This window comes from Electrophorus electricus, chromosome 2 (genome assembly GCF_013358815.1).
Source record: "Electrophorus electricus isolate fEleEle1 chromosome 2, fEleEle1.pri, whole genome shotgun sequence".
Classification (NCBI taxonomy): Eukaryota; Metazoa; Chordata; class Actinopteri; order Gymnotiformes; family Gymnotidae; genus Electrophorus; species Electrophorus electricus.
The window spans coordinates 20,274,626-20,286,787 of NC_049536.1; the positions used below are offsets into that span (position 1 = coordinate 20,274,626).

The 12,162-nt window shown below is 48.1% G+C and overlaps 1 protein-coding gene across 1 annotated transcript in view; it reads left to right on the forward strand.

Moving 5' to 3' along the window:
* b4galnt4a (beta-1,4-N-acetyl-galactosaminyl transferase 4a) overlaps window positions 1-12,162 on the forward strand; it is an 81,694-nt gene that overhangs the window by 39,453 nt on the left and 30,079 nt on the right. The window contains 1 exon segment of the mRNA XM_027016399.2: window positions 8,399-8,497. Coding sequence (XP_026872200.2) covers window positions 8,399-8,497 — 99 coding nt within the window.

Sequence of the window (12,162 nt, forward strand, 5' to 3'; positions counted from 1 at the left end):
GTGTGTTTGTGAGTGTTTGGGTCAGTGTGTGTGTGTGTGAGTGTTTGGGTCAGTGGGTTTAGTGTGTTTGTGTGAGTGCATAGGTCAGTGTGTGTGTGTGTGTGTGTGTGTGTGTGTGTGTGTGTGTGTGTGTGTGTGTGTGTGTGTGTGTGAGAGAGAGAGAGAGAGAGAGAGAGAGAGAGAGAGAGAGAGAGAGAGAGAGAGAGAGAGAGAGAGTGTTTGGGTCAGTGGGTTTAGTGTGTTTGTGTGAGTGAGGAGTAGAGATACCTGACACAACATGTAGTGAATCAGAGAAGTACATTTACCTGAGATCCTGGTTCCCAAAGAGTAGAAGCTGCAGCAGCTCCCACCAGCTTCTACTTGCTTCTACTCAGCTTGCTTCTGAAGCCTAGTTCAACTTTAACTACTAGGACTGTTGATTAATGTTTGAGGAACATTAGAGTCCTACTGAACTGTTTACTTTTAAAATCACTTATTTTCCTTTTTCTTTATTTTCACAATTTTTATTAATAAATTGAGCACGCTACACTTATCTGGAGGTGTCCGGTACCCTTGGTGCGGTGTACCCTGTACTCCGACTTTGATGGAAAGCCACACATAATTCCTGGGATTCCCATAGATTAAACCATCCTCCGACGGGGAATCTTTCACAGATGGTGGCAGCAGTAGGATGGCAGCCAGGCCATTGGCAGCGTTTTCCAGGTTGATGAACCCACCCCTGCTGTGAGGGGATGGTGTAGCTCAGTGTGAAGACCCCTGATGGAAAGGGCAGTTGTATGTGGACAAGATCATGCACAGGGGCACTCCCCAGATGTGAAGGTGAAGGGTTAGAGTGTTTGTGTGAGTATTTTGGCTAGAGTGTTTGTGTGAATGTTTGGGTTAGTGTTTGCATAAGTGTTTGGGTTAGTGTTTGTGTGAGTGTTTTGGTTAGAGTGTTTGCATGAGTGTTTGGATTAGTGTTTGTGTGAGTGTTATGGTTAGAGTGTTTGTGTGAGTGTTTTGGTTGGAGTGTTTGCGTGAGTGTTTGGGTTAGTGTTTGTGAGTGTTTTGGTTGGAGTGTGCATGAGTGTTTGGGTTAGAGTGTTTGTGTGAGTGTTTTGGTTGGAGTGTTTGCGTCAGTGTTTGGGTTAGTGTTTGTGTGAGTGTTTTGGTTAGAGTGTGCGTGAGTGTTTTGTTTGGAGTGTTTGCGTGAGTGTTTGGATTAGTGTTTGTGTGAGTGTTTGGGTTGGAGTGTTTGTGTGTGTTTGGGTGTTGTCTCACACTTCATTATGTAAGGGCCAGCAGTGGCAGCATGCAGCAACGGTGGCTGTTTTCTTTGCCTGTCGCTGTCTCTCAAGTATCGGTTTCTTGTATAGACATGCTCATACACACACACACACACACACACACACACACACACATACACACACACATACACACACACAATCTGACCTGAAAGTGTCATGTTTCTTGACTGGTCAGCTGAGCACACACTAATGTTATAAGTGAGCTCTCTTAGCCGCGAGTGAGCCTTCGTCCCATCCTCCTCCTGAGCTTCCAGCATTACAGTGTGTGTCAATCTGGCCAACACTCAGCAAGAGCTATACACACACTCACTGTGGTTTGGAGCAGAACCATTGGAGAGAGAGAGAGAGAGAGAGAATAAGTAAGGATGGGGTCATTGCAAAAGAGGAACGTGAGTGGGAGTAATTGCACGGCCCAGACGGTCAGACGCACAGCATAAAGGCTAAATGGACTGTTATTGGGAGGACCTTTTAGAAATTGAGTGCACATAGTCCCATATTGCACATTCATTAAATTAAGCTGTGGGTCAGGAGGGGCAAGAATGTGTCCGGACACGGGAGTGTGTCCGGACACGGGAACACGTCTGAACACAGAGCGCACTGAAAACTGACTAAGACTTCATTTGGCTGAGGCATGTGAAGTGTGTACGTGTAGAGAGACAGAGAGAGAGAGAGGCTGGAAACCATGAGAGTTACTTCAGAAAGAAAGAGCGGAGACAAACAGAGAGATTAAGAGATGATGAATCCCCAGATATACCAGGGTTTAGCTCACCCTGCCTCTCTCTCTCACTCACTCGCAATCGCACAATCTCACATCCTGTTCTGCATATGCTGGCCCTTAGTGGTAGCAGACACCTTCTCATCTCGCTCAACACACACCCACACACACACACACACACACACACACAGAGACACACACACACACACACACACACACAAACACACACAGAGTTTTTGTGCATTTAATCACTTAAATAAAAAAGCTGTTGTGTTGGCTGGTTCTTCTCCCCTTTAGCTCAGTTTCTTTGTCTGGGTGAACCAGGGCCTATAGTTTTGCATTATATCAGCCAATGCTGAGCAACGCCTCAGTGGATTTCTTAGTGTGTGTGTGTGTGTGTGTGTGTGTGTGTCAAGGGGGTTCTGCCAAAATGTCCTGACCAGTGGTGGAGTAGCTGTAAGCTTATTACAGAGCTAATAACTCAGAGACCAGCGCTACAAGTAAAGGCCCGAGTATCCCTGTTGTCATGAGCAGATTATGGCATTTGGGTTTTCAGAGTGTGCATTTTATATACTTATATGTTAGATGAGCTGAACCAGAAAGTGCTATTGATCAGAGATGCAGTTTGATTTGATTTAGGCTGCCTCTGTTCTTGTTAGTCATGAAGGCCACGTGACCCTGTAGAGGTCGTGTAACCGAGCGGACCCGTGCAGAGCCAAGCTTGACCTTTTCCTGATCCCTTTCTTCCACAGTGCTTTGCGAAGGGCCAGGGATGCCAGCCGGGCCCAAGCCTATCGCGTAGCTCGGTCAGAAGTGTGATTCAGTACTGACTCACTGCATGCCTAGTTTAAGGTGCCACGTGTAATGTCCACAAGACCGAGAGACGTTTTTTGGGCTGCAATTCTCATCTTCTGTTAAAATACCCATGCTTGGTGTTGAACTCTGACCCTTCACTTGCTCGGTTTTGGAACTGGCTGCCCTTTTTTACATTTGTGTGCAGTGTTGGGTGTAGTGTGTGACTGCCGCTATGCTTGATAGTGGTTTTCTGAATGTTTTTGCTGTTAGTCAGGGAGTAAAGGTAGTGCTATGTCTTTGTATGAGTGTCTCAAAAGTGCAATTAGATGTAGTTTTGTTTTCAGTAAGTCTGGGGTTTTGTTTGTTGTTTTATCCTTGCTTGCACCTGAATTTGAAACCCATGTGTGAATATTATAAATATCATCGTTGATGCTGTAGTTACTAATATACACCATATATTTCCCACTTTCAACTTGTCCCATTTGTCTAAACCAGTTAATCTCACACACACACACACACACACACACACACACACACACACACACACACACACAACACATTCAGTCAAGGCCTGACACCAGCGTATTTGTTTATCAAATGAGTCATTGCAGGCCATTTCCATAAACATAAAGAATTCTCTTAAAGTTAATTATTTGCATTTTAGTGTGTACCAAAAAAACCCCAAAAACCTGCAGGTCTTTCAGCTGAAGGATTAAACATGAGTCTCCTCCTTTTTTTAAAAAAAATAATAATCTTTTAAAACGCTTAGCCTGCCTGGTCAGCCTGCCGGCCAGCTTAACACTGTCAAACAGATCGTTAATGACAGAATGAAAGGGGCCATTTCATTTGCGTTCGGCCCGGAGGGAGGTCAGCGAGAGGCGTCGCTCGGTTCGTTAGGGCTGTGGGGGGAAGCAGGCGGTCCTGGCTCAGAGGCGGGGGAGGAGGGGACGCTCCTGACTCTGACTGACAAGCGTGAGGTAACAGCAGAGACTCTACTGAATGTGAAACCCTCCACGTGTCAGGTCTCGCTTGCTTGCTGTTCCCTGCTTTCTCTCTCTCTCTCTCTCTCTCTCTCTCTCTCTCTCTCTCTCTCTCTCATTCTCAAATTCTCGTTCTCTCTTTGTTCGTGCACTTTTGTCTCGCGTACTGTTCTTAATCTTCCTTCTCTCCTTCTCTCGTATCCTCTTTAGCCCAATATTTTTTGGAGCTCATTTTTTATTTATCTCCATCTCTCTCTCTCTCTCTCTCTCTCTCTCTCTCATTCCCACAGTAGTGTGTCTTGGCACAGCCGAGTGTAGATGAGCAGTGTGTTTGCGGCTGCTGCCGTGGCACCGAGCTGACGGCTCTAGCAGCTGTCAGAGCTGATGGGGTGTGTGAGAAGCCAGGCCAGTGTGAGCGGAGCTGACGAGACTGATGGGAATCAGACCTGTGTGGCAACAGCAGGGATACGCCAGAGAGCTCCAGAGCCCAGAAAGACGAGCCACTCTTTCTAGAAGGTGACTCAGTCAAGATGGTAGACGCCATAATGAAGGTGTAGGCATGTCGTTAATTGTCTGCACTATAAATAAGAACCAGTAACTAGACATAAAGAGGCTTGTGTCTAAAAAAAAAACCCCCCACAGCTTTCATAGAGTTGTTTTCAAACTCCATACACTGGGGGGGAGGACGTTCTGGAATGGTGGATGGGAGGATAGATAATAACTACCACTATGACCAACTGTTCCATCTCCTAGTTAGAGTTTCATTCACCCTCCTCTTTCCATTCCTCCATCCCAGGCCATTGCTGCCCGTCTGCACTAGGCAACCAGTGGAAGGTGACCTGGAGTCACACCGCAGGTTGGCCAGACCCCTGGAAACGAGCGGGTGTGACCGCGGCCGTTCCCACTGGCAACGAGCATCGCCCCGTCCCATCCGGACCACCCTGTTCCTCGGCTCATGCCTGCCGCGCGTCCACCCTTTCACACGGACAGCGGTCTGCTGACCACGCACCCCCAGAGCCCTGCTGCCGGCCTTGAGAGGCGGGAAAGTGAGCTTGTCCCATCGGTTCCATGTTTGGCCGGCGTGCCGGGGTGCTAACGCGCGTTCTCATCCCCTCGGGTCACGCTGCTCTGTTCTCCGGGGCCCCAAAACGCCCTCGCGCACCACGTCGATGGGCCCTGTTAATCCTGCCCCTCCGTCAGGCGAGCTATCGGCTGCATCGTGCCCATGTTTGACCGCCCATCCCCGCCCGTCCCCCGCCTGCTCCCGGACCCTCAGGAATGAATAATTCAGCAGCGGCCAAATAATCACACTTAGCGGAGTAAGGAGCTTCATCATTTCCCAGGTGCCTTGCCGCGGGCATCGCGCTGCTCCGTTTCGGGCCTGCAGCTGTGCGTGATCGGGGGCTTAGTTGAAAGCCTCCTCTTTGGCGTAACAACGGCGATGCGGAGGCGACCGCACGGAGGGGAGACCCTCCCCTTCGGAAATTTCACTCAGATCATCACCGAATTAGTCTGGGTGGTGTTTGAAAGACCACCTTCTGTGATCAGTGAAACCACCTCCTGTGAACTTTGAATGGGAACAAGAAGTGTTCTGATTGGTGTAACTAGCAGTGCTCCCACATCCCAACCTCACCCACCCACCCAGCCAGCTCAGTGCTGTTTCCCTCTGCTGGGTTTGCTTTTGGACCTGCTGCAGATGTGGAAGACACTAGTGTGTTTATTGTTTACGCACCACTTTAACACACCCACGCACCTAGCCAGGGTGAGTGGAGTGCGAATGAAGTGTGTGTAATTAGTGCGACACTTCACAATCCTTCAGGGAGCGAACAGAGGTGAGTGATGATGTCATCTCCGGTTCCCCCCCACCCCCACCCCGATGTGAGCGATTGTTTTCTCTCTGTCCATGGTGAGCAGCGATGGAACTGTTCTTTTATTAATATGATTCATTCGTTAATGACTGTTTGCTTGCTAGTTGTTATGGGATGTCAGATTTGGATAGATTAATTATGCCATCATTTAAAGTTTGCCACTGGATTTGCATGACAATGTATTGTTTCAAACTTCCCCTGGAAGCCCATTCAGAAGTGTTTGCCAGATTTGTTGGCTCACTTTTTTTTCCCCTCACTCTCTTTATCTGTCTGTTTCTCTTTCTCTCTAACTAAAGCGTTGCAATTTCATGACTAATCGTCCACCACTTGCACACTGGTTTTTCTTGTCAGCGGTTTCCTCCCTGCTGATAATGTATGAAGTGCTGCTATTTGTGCCTGTCCTTCTCTGTCTCTTTCCTTTCTCAGAGACACTTTCCAGTGTGTGTGTTGTATCTCACACTCCCCCACTGGCTTATATTGTCCTGGTCACTGTCCTCTCAGCAGACACAGCGTGCCTAAACTGGGTTACGACCCGAGGCCTCCGTCGTGGTAGTCTCCATGGCGACCCATGCAAAAGTAACATGAATTTGGTTCCCCGTGCGGTATTTACCGAAGGCCAGGAGTGGATCGTAGGGGTCCGGCCCGCCCTTCGTTTGAAGCGTGCCAAGACTCTGTCCACACACCCTGCTCTCCCCAATGCTCCCTAATAGCGCGAGCCGTAACAATGCTGGGGGGAATTGTACAGCGGCACTGGCGAAGGGGAGATTATGGAGCTGTTATGAAAAGTTTGTTGTTTTGTTTTTTCCCCTCATCTTTCCAGACAAAAAAAAGACAGGAACATTACTGCTACTGTGTCGACTCAGTGAATTACCTTAATGGATGAAGGCATTTAGGTCCAAAGAAACAATTTAGCCACGCACATTTGTTTTCAGATCTGAATCTGAGATGAAGGAGAGCGATGATCCAACCCGCTCAGGTCATTATCTCTTATATTGCCAGGTTGAGAAAATTAAAATTTGATTAGTTGAAGGGCTCGTTTTCGCGCTGCCCGTGGATAACCCGACGTGAAAAATATGCCCCCGACTCCCATTTTCAGAGCCGGCCTGTTTACTCTTTAACGAGAAGAATTAATTAACCTCATTGATATTCCATGCATACTGCCGTTCCTGCTGCATCCTGACATCCAGGCTCTGTTTCGGAGCGTGGCACACTCCGCTTGCCCTAATCAGCAGATCTGAGATCAGCTTTTGCAGTGTCTCTGGGAAATGGGAGTAGGAGGAGCTAACATGTAATTGCTGTCATCTGACGACACATTTGAGGCCGAAATGAGACGCCTTCCAAAATTCAGGCTTATTAAATCACTCTTGCACAGTTCCAACCGTTTTATGCACTCTGCTATAAGATAAGTAGTCAGAAATTAGTTTTAAAAGACGGGCAGGCTGCTTTTTTTCTTCTTCTTCTTCTTCTTCTTCTTCTTCTTCTTCTTCTTCTTCTTCTTCTTCTTCTTCTTCTTCTTGTTTTAGTGATGCACCATGTGTAGGCGTCTCGCCAAGACCAACCACGCAATATATATCCGGAGCTCGCCCAACGTGTGTGGACCGGGACCGAGCGCGGCCCGGAGAGGCAGCTGGGACATGTCATGCCCGGCTAACGCCATCGTGTCCTTTGGCGACTCTCAGGGAGCGCTGACGCAAGGCCGAGCCAAGAGAGAGCAGCGCCTTGACATAAAGCCAAATCCACCGCTGCACTATATCTACTAATGAAAACGCTCCTCTTATGAGTTTAGCATCGATTCCCGCACATACCCCATTAGCGTGACTGAGAGGGGGGAAAAAGGCTTATCATAAAATAGAATAATAAAAAAATGAAACCGGGAAGAGCAGTTGTTAAGCGCGGGCAAGCGTTTCGGTTGCGTGGCCGCGTCTGGCCGAGTGCGCGGAGCGGACGTCTCGGCAGCTAAGAACGGACGCGGCTGCCGTGTGTGCGTGCTCGTTGTTAATAAAGACAGGCCTTCATCTCCCACATGCTGCCGTTAAAGGAAATAAAGTGCTTTTTAGTTGCCAGTCGAAGCCTCGCTGTCCCTGCCCGAACCGACGATCGCTGGAGCAGTGGCAGTATTGTTCTACCCGACTGTGGCGTTCCAGTCAGGTTTTTTTTTTTTTTTTAAGTAATTATTTTTCTTTCTTTATTTCAAATAGTGGGCGTCATCATTTCTTAAGAGCCTTTTGAAAAGGAAGACACATAAAAAGTTTATGCTGACATTTATACTGAATCAGAAAATGAACATGGCAGTGTAAATCATTAAAGTCATCGTATGTCAAATGTGAATGGTAAATACTAGAATGACAAATATTCACACTTTCATATAGTGATAAAAAAAAACTTTGGGTTTCAATAGATATGATGATTCTTTTTGGGGGTTAGCATTGATCCTTATCTTATAACCACTATGCCACTACATTTACATCTACAGTATAAATAAAATAGAATAATAAGCAATATGTAATGAGGCTGAGTCAGTTAGGTACACTTTATTACCATTTTACCAAAAATCTAATATTATTACCAGCATCATACATGTTATCTATAATGGGAATTACAGCATTCTATCATTATATGATCAAAAGGATTCTGAAACAGAACTTGCATCTGTTTTAATGTAATCATGTATTTTATTTTTCATTTTCTCTCTCTCTCTCTCTCTCTCTCTCTCTCTCTCTCTCTCTCTCTCTCACTCTACCTATATGTCTACAGGAGGATGAGCTCCATACTGGCGGCTCTGACAGCAGAGACCAGCCTCAGATCCGGAAGTTTCTCTCCCAGAAGCACAAGAAGTTGCCATGGAAACCTGATGTAAGGACACATTGTTCTCTACTTTGCTTTACACTTTGATTATGAATTTGACACTATAATAATAATCATGAATGGCCCCCCCAGTATTCAAAACATAACACGACTGTAACTGTGGAACATGTTTTTCCAATCACTTCCTCATATCGCAGGAAATCGAGTTTCTCTGAGATGTTTCCGAGCACTGAGTGAAACACGTAGTGAGAGCTGTGATATTGCTGGATTAGCTAAACTAAGCTTCCTGGATGTGTTTAGCCCCTCAGCCTCAGAAGCCCCTGACGCATCTCACTGGACGCTGCCGTCGGTTCGGTGGCTGCAGGTTTATGTCGGATCGGTTACTGATTGAAGAGGCAGGCTTCGTTTTCCCTGAGGCTTCCGGAAGTCTATTTGCCAGTGAGAAATGTCATTTCGGCTGCCTTACATTGCGGTGAAATTACCTTTTCTAATTATATGTGTCTAGTTTTAGCCGTCTCCCTTAAAATAATGGGAGAAAAGTATGTCTGGTAATCTGCTTTGAACTTAAAAGGCGTTTTAACAGTGTGGCCAGGAGTGACAGTCAGGCGTGCCGCGGCAGCCTCAGGCAGGAAGGTCAGAGTTACAAGCAGCAGAAGAACAGAGGTGCTTTTATTTTTTGAACAGAGACAACACGCGTGACATTTTTGCCTGATTACGAGGATGTATTTCTCTTCCTGCATCACACACTAGTGTGTGTGTGTGTGTGTGTGTGTGTGTGTGTGGGGCAGGGGGGCGGGGGTTCTGCTCATCCTCCAATATATACACAGCACGCCGTGACCTACGCCGGTCTGATTTCTATACACAGCACGTTGTGACTTACGCCAGTCTGATTTCTATACACAGCACGCTGTGACCTACACCAGTGTAATTTCTATACACAGCACGTTGTGACTTACGCCAGTCTGATTTCTATACACAGCACGCTGTGACCTACACCAGTGTAATTTCTATACACAGCACGTTGTGACTTACGCCAGTCTGATTTCTATACACAACGTGCTATGACCGACGCCAGTCTGACTTCTATACACAACGTGCTATGACCGACGCCAGTCTGATTTCTATACACAACGTGCTATGACCGACGCCAGTCTGATTTCTATACACAGCGTGCTGTGACTTACGCCACCAGTCTGATTTCTCTACACAGCACGCTGTGAAATCTTATGCCAGTTTGATTTCTATAGCACCTCATGGACATGGCTTGTAACTCGCTCACTCACGTTTAACAAGCTGCTGGCTCTCCACATGGCGCCTAAGCGCCTGAACATGTGTGGAGGAGAGTGTTTGTCATTCATTTACATAACATGCCATGCGGGTTCTTCATCGCGCCGGAACGCAAACAAGCGTCCGACGTATCTCCAGAGGCGATGCAGCTAACTGCACTGGTGCTGTGTTATGGCCATGACACGTACAAAATTGGACAACGTTTTCTTAAGATGGGCCATTGCCTCCTTACTATTTTCTGCCTTGCTGGTGCAGGTCTGTCATGCCTCACCTGGGAGACTGTGTTCTCCCTTCCTTTCTACCATCTGCTGTCTTTGTCCCTGAGACACAGTCTCCCCCGTGACAGACGGGAGGGACATTTTCAGACCTGCCACGAGCTCTGACCCCAGTAGTTCGCAGGTGAGCAGGCGCGGAGCGCTGTGAAGGTAGCAGGGGAAGAGGGTCGCGTGGACCTGGCCAGCATGCCGAGCGGGGCATAGAGAGCGCACAGCCAGAGACCAGCACGGGCGACGTGGCGGAGGTTTTAATCGACACACGGTCTGGACACAAACGAAGCAGCAGCTCGGCTGTCCGCCCCAGGCGCCTCCTCCCTCCTGCGTTTTAACGAGCCCCGGCTCCGCCCCTTCGACGGAGGCGCGGCCACGGCTCCGGCTCTTCAGAAGAGCGCAAAAGAGCGCCATCCCACCTGTGGGCGCCACCAGGCACAACTCCACCTCTTCACCCTGGAACCAGAGCGAGGTTGGTCCTGGAGGCCCGGCTGCGCAGGAGATGTGGGAGACAGCCTTATCAGGGGCTTTGAGCAGCATCTCTCATTTAAAAATGACCTTTCATCCCTTTCATATTGCAAGCAGATAAAAGCGAAGCCGTTAATGAGTTCTTTATTACCTCTTAATTAGTTCATTATGAAAGCAGTGATAATGAGGAATTTTCAAGTGGGATGTTTTGGAGATAATAATGGTTTGCATGATAACTTGGATGGAAAGACCTGGTTTCAACGGTTTCTCCATTCTGAAGGGTCTTACAGACTTTTCCCTTAGCTACTGGAAAACTGGGGGAAAAAAGGATTTTCTGATGTTCGTTCTTTCTTTCTTTTTTCTTTCTCCAGTGTTCTCTTCCTTCCTTTATGTTACCTGCTCTTATAGGACAGTCCAGTTATTCACGGCCATCTCACACCCTTATGTAATTCAGTTGAACATATGCTGTATCAATTGCATCTTTCTCCGGGGGTGTAAAAAGGTCACATGCACATGAGAGACGATCTCTGTTGTCTGCAGCAGCCACGGTGCACCCCCGTGCACTCCCTGGTGGCGCCTTCCTGATTCGGAGAGTGCTTGTTAAAATGCAGCCGAGGTTTGTCCTCGGGGAGCGGGCGCGCATCAGACACCCACGGACGTGCGACAGTCTAGCACGTCACGTCGCACGCGCGCCCCAACCCACAGGGATTATCCACGACAAATGACGCGAAAGCCTGTCATCCCGAGGCGCGGCGTACCGTTTTCCCGCGCCGCCTGGCGTCCCGTTTTTAGCGCGCACGGTTCCTCCACGGGGCGTGGGCGGCAGCGCGGAAGGCAGGTGGCTGTCGCTGCTATGCGGCGGGAGATCTCTAATGCTGCAGACGCGCTGGCGACATGCGAGACTGATCCGCTCGTCTGCGCCGGGAGGCCAAGGTCACTTGTACTGTTTTTGAGCGCGTATTGTTAGAACCTAGGAAATGCACCCTGCTTGGAGGGAAGCAGCAGCTCGGAAGGTGTTGTGATGTGCAGAGGCCTTTGCAGAGCTTGTTCCTTTTAAGCACGACTGTGGGTGTTTGTGCGTGTGCATGTACTGTATGTTTAAAAAAAACAAAAAAACATCCCGTCTCACCTTTCCCGTGGGCGGTCATATCTTTTTCCTTACACTGGAGCCTTCTACCAGAGGCCTGGAAGTCTGGGAGTGCAGTGCAGTATTCTCGCTCCTCCTAGTATTGGGCTCTAAGGGGCGAGACTGATGTCACTCCTGGGATGCGTTGGAGTCCCTCCTGCAGCGTACAGCCTCACGTTCCCCTATCATCGCTCGGATAACCTGCCCGCCTTCTCCCCGTTTTGTCTTTCAGTCCCCGGTGTTCTTCCAGATTTTCATATCGCACATCCTTTGGATGTCACTTGGAACTGTCACATCAGTCGCCGCTGCTGTAGGTTCACTTTTCATCGGCTGTCTCATTGTCTGTCTGGTTCGTCACTACTTTCTTATCTGGAGCTAGAAGTCGTGGAAAACTCTGGAAGTCTTGTTGTTCTCTACCACTGTCTGGGCTTCCTCCCAACTGGACTTTTGAGTGTCCAGCTCATATACCTTATGCATATTATTTATTTATTTATTTATTTAGAGGTTTTATTGGTGGTAAAACTGTAGAGATGTAGAGGTGGTACAAATTTGTGTAGTGCTTCCAC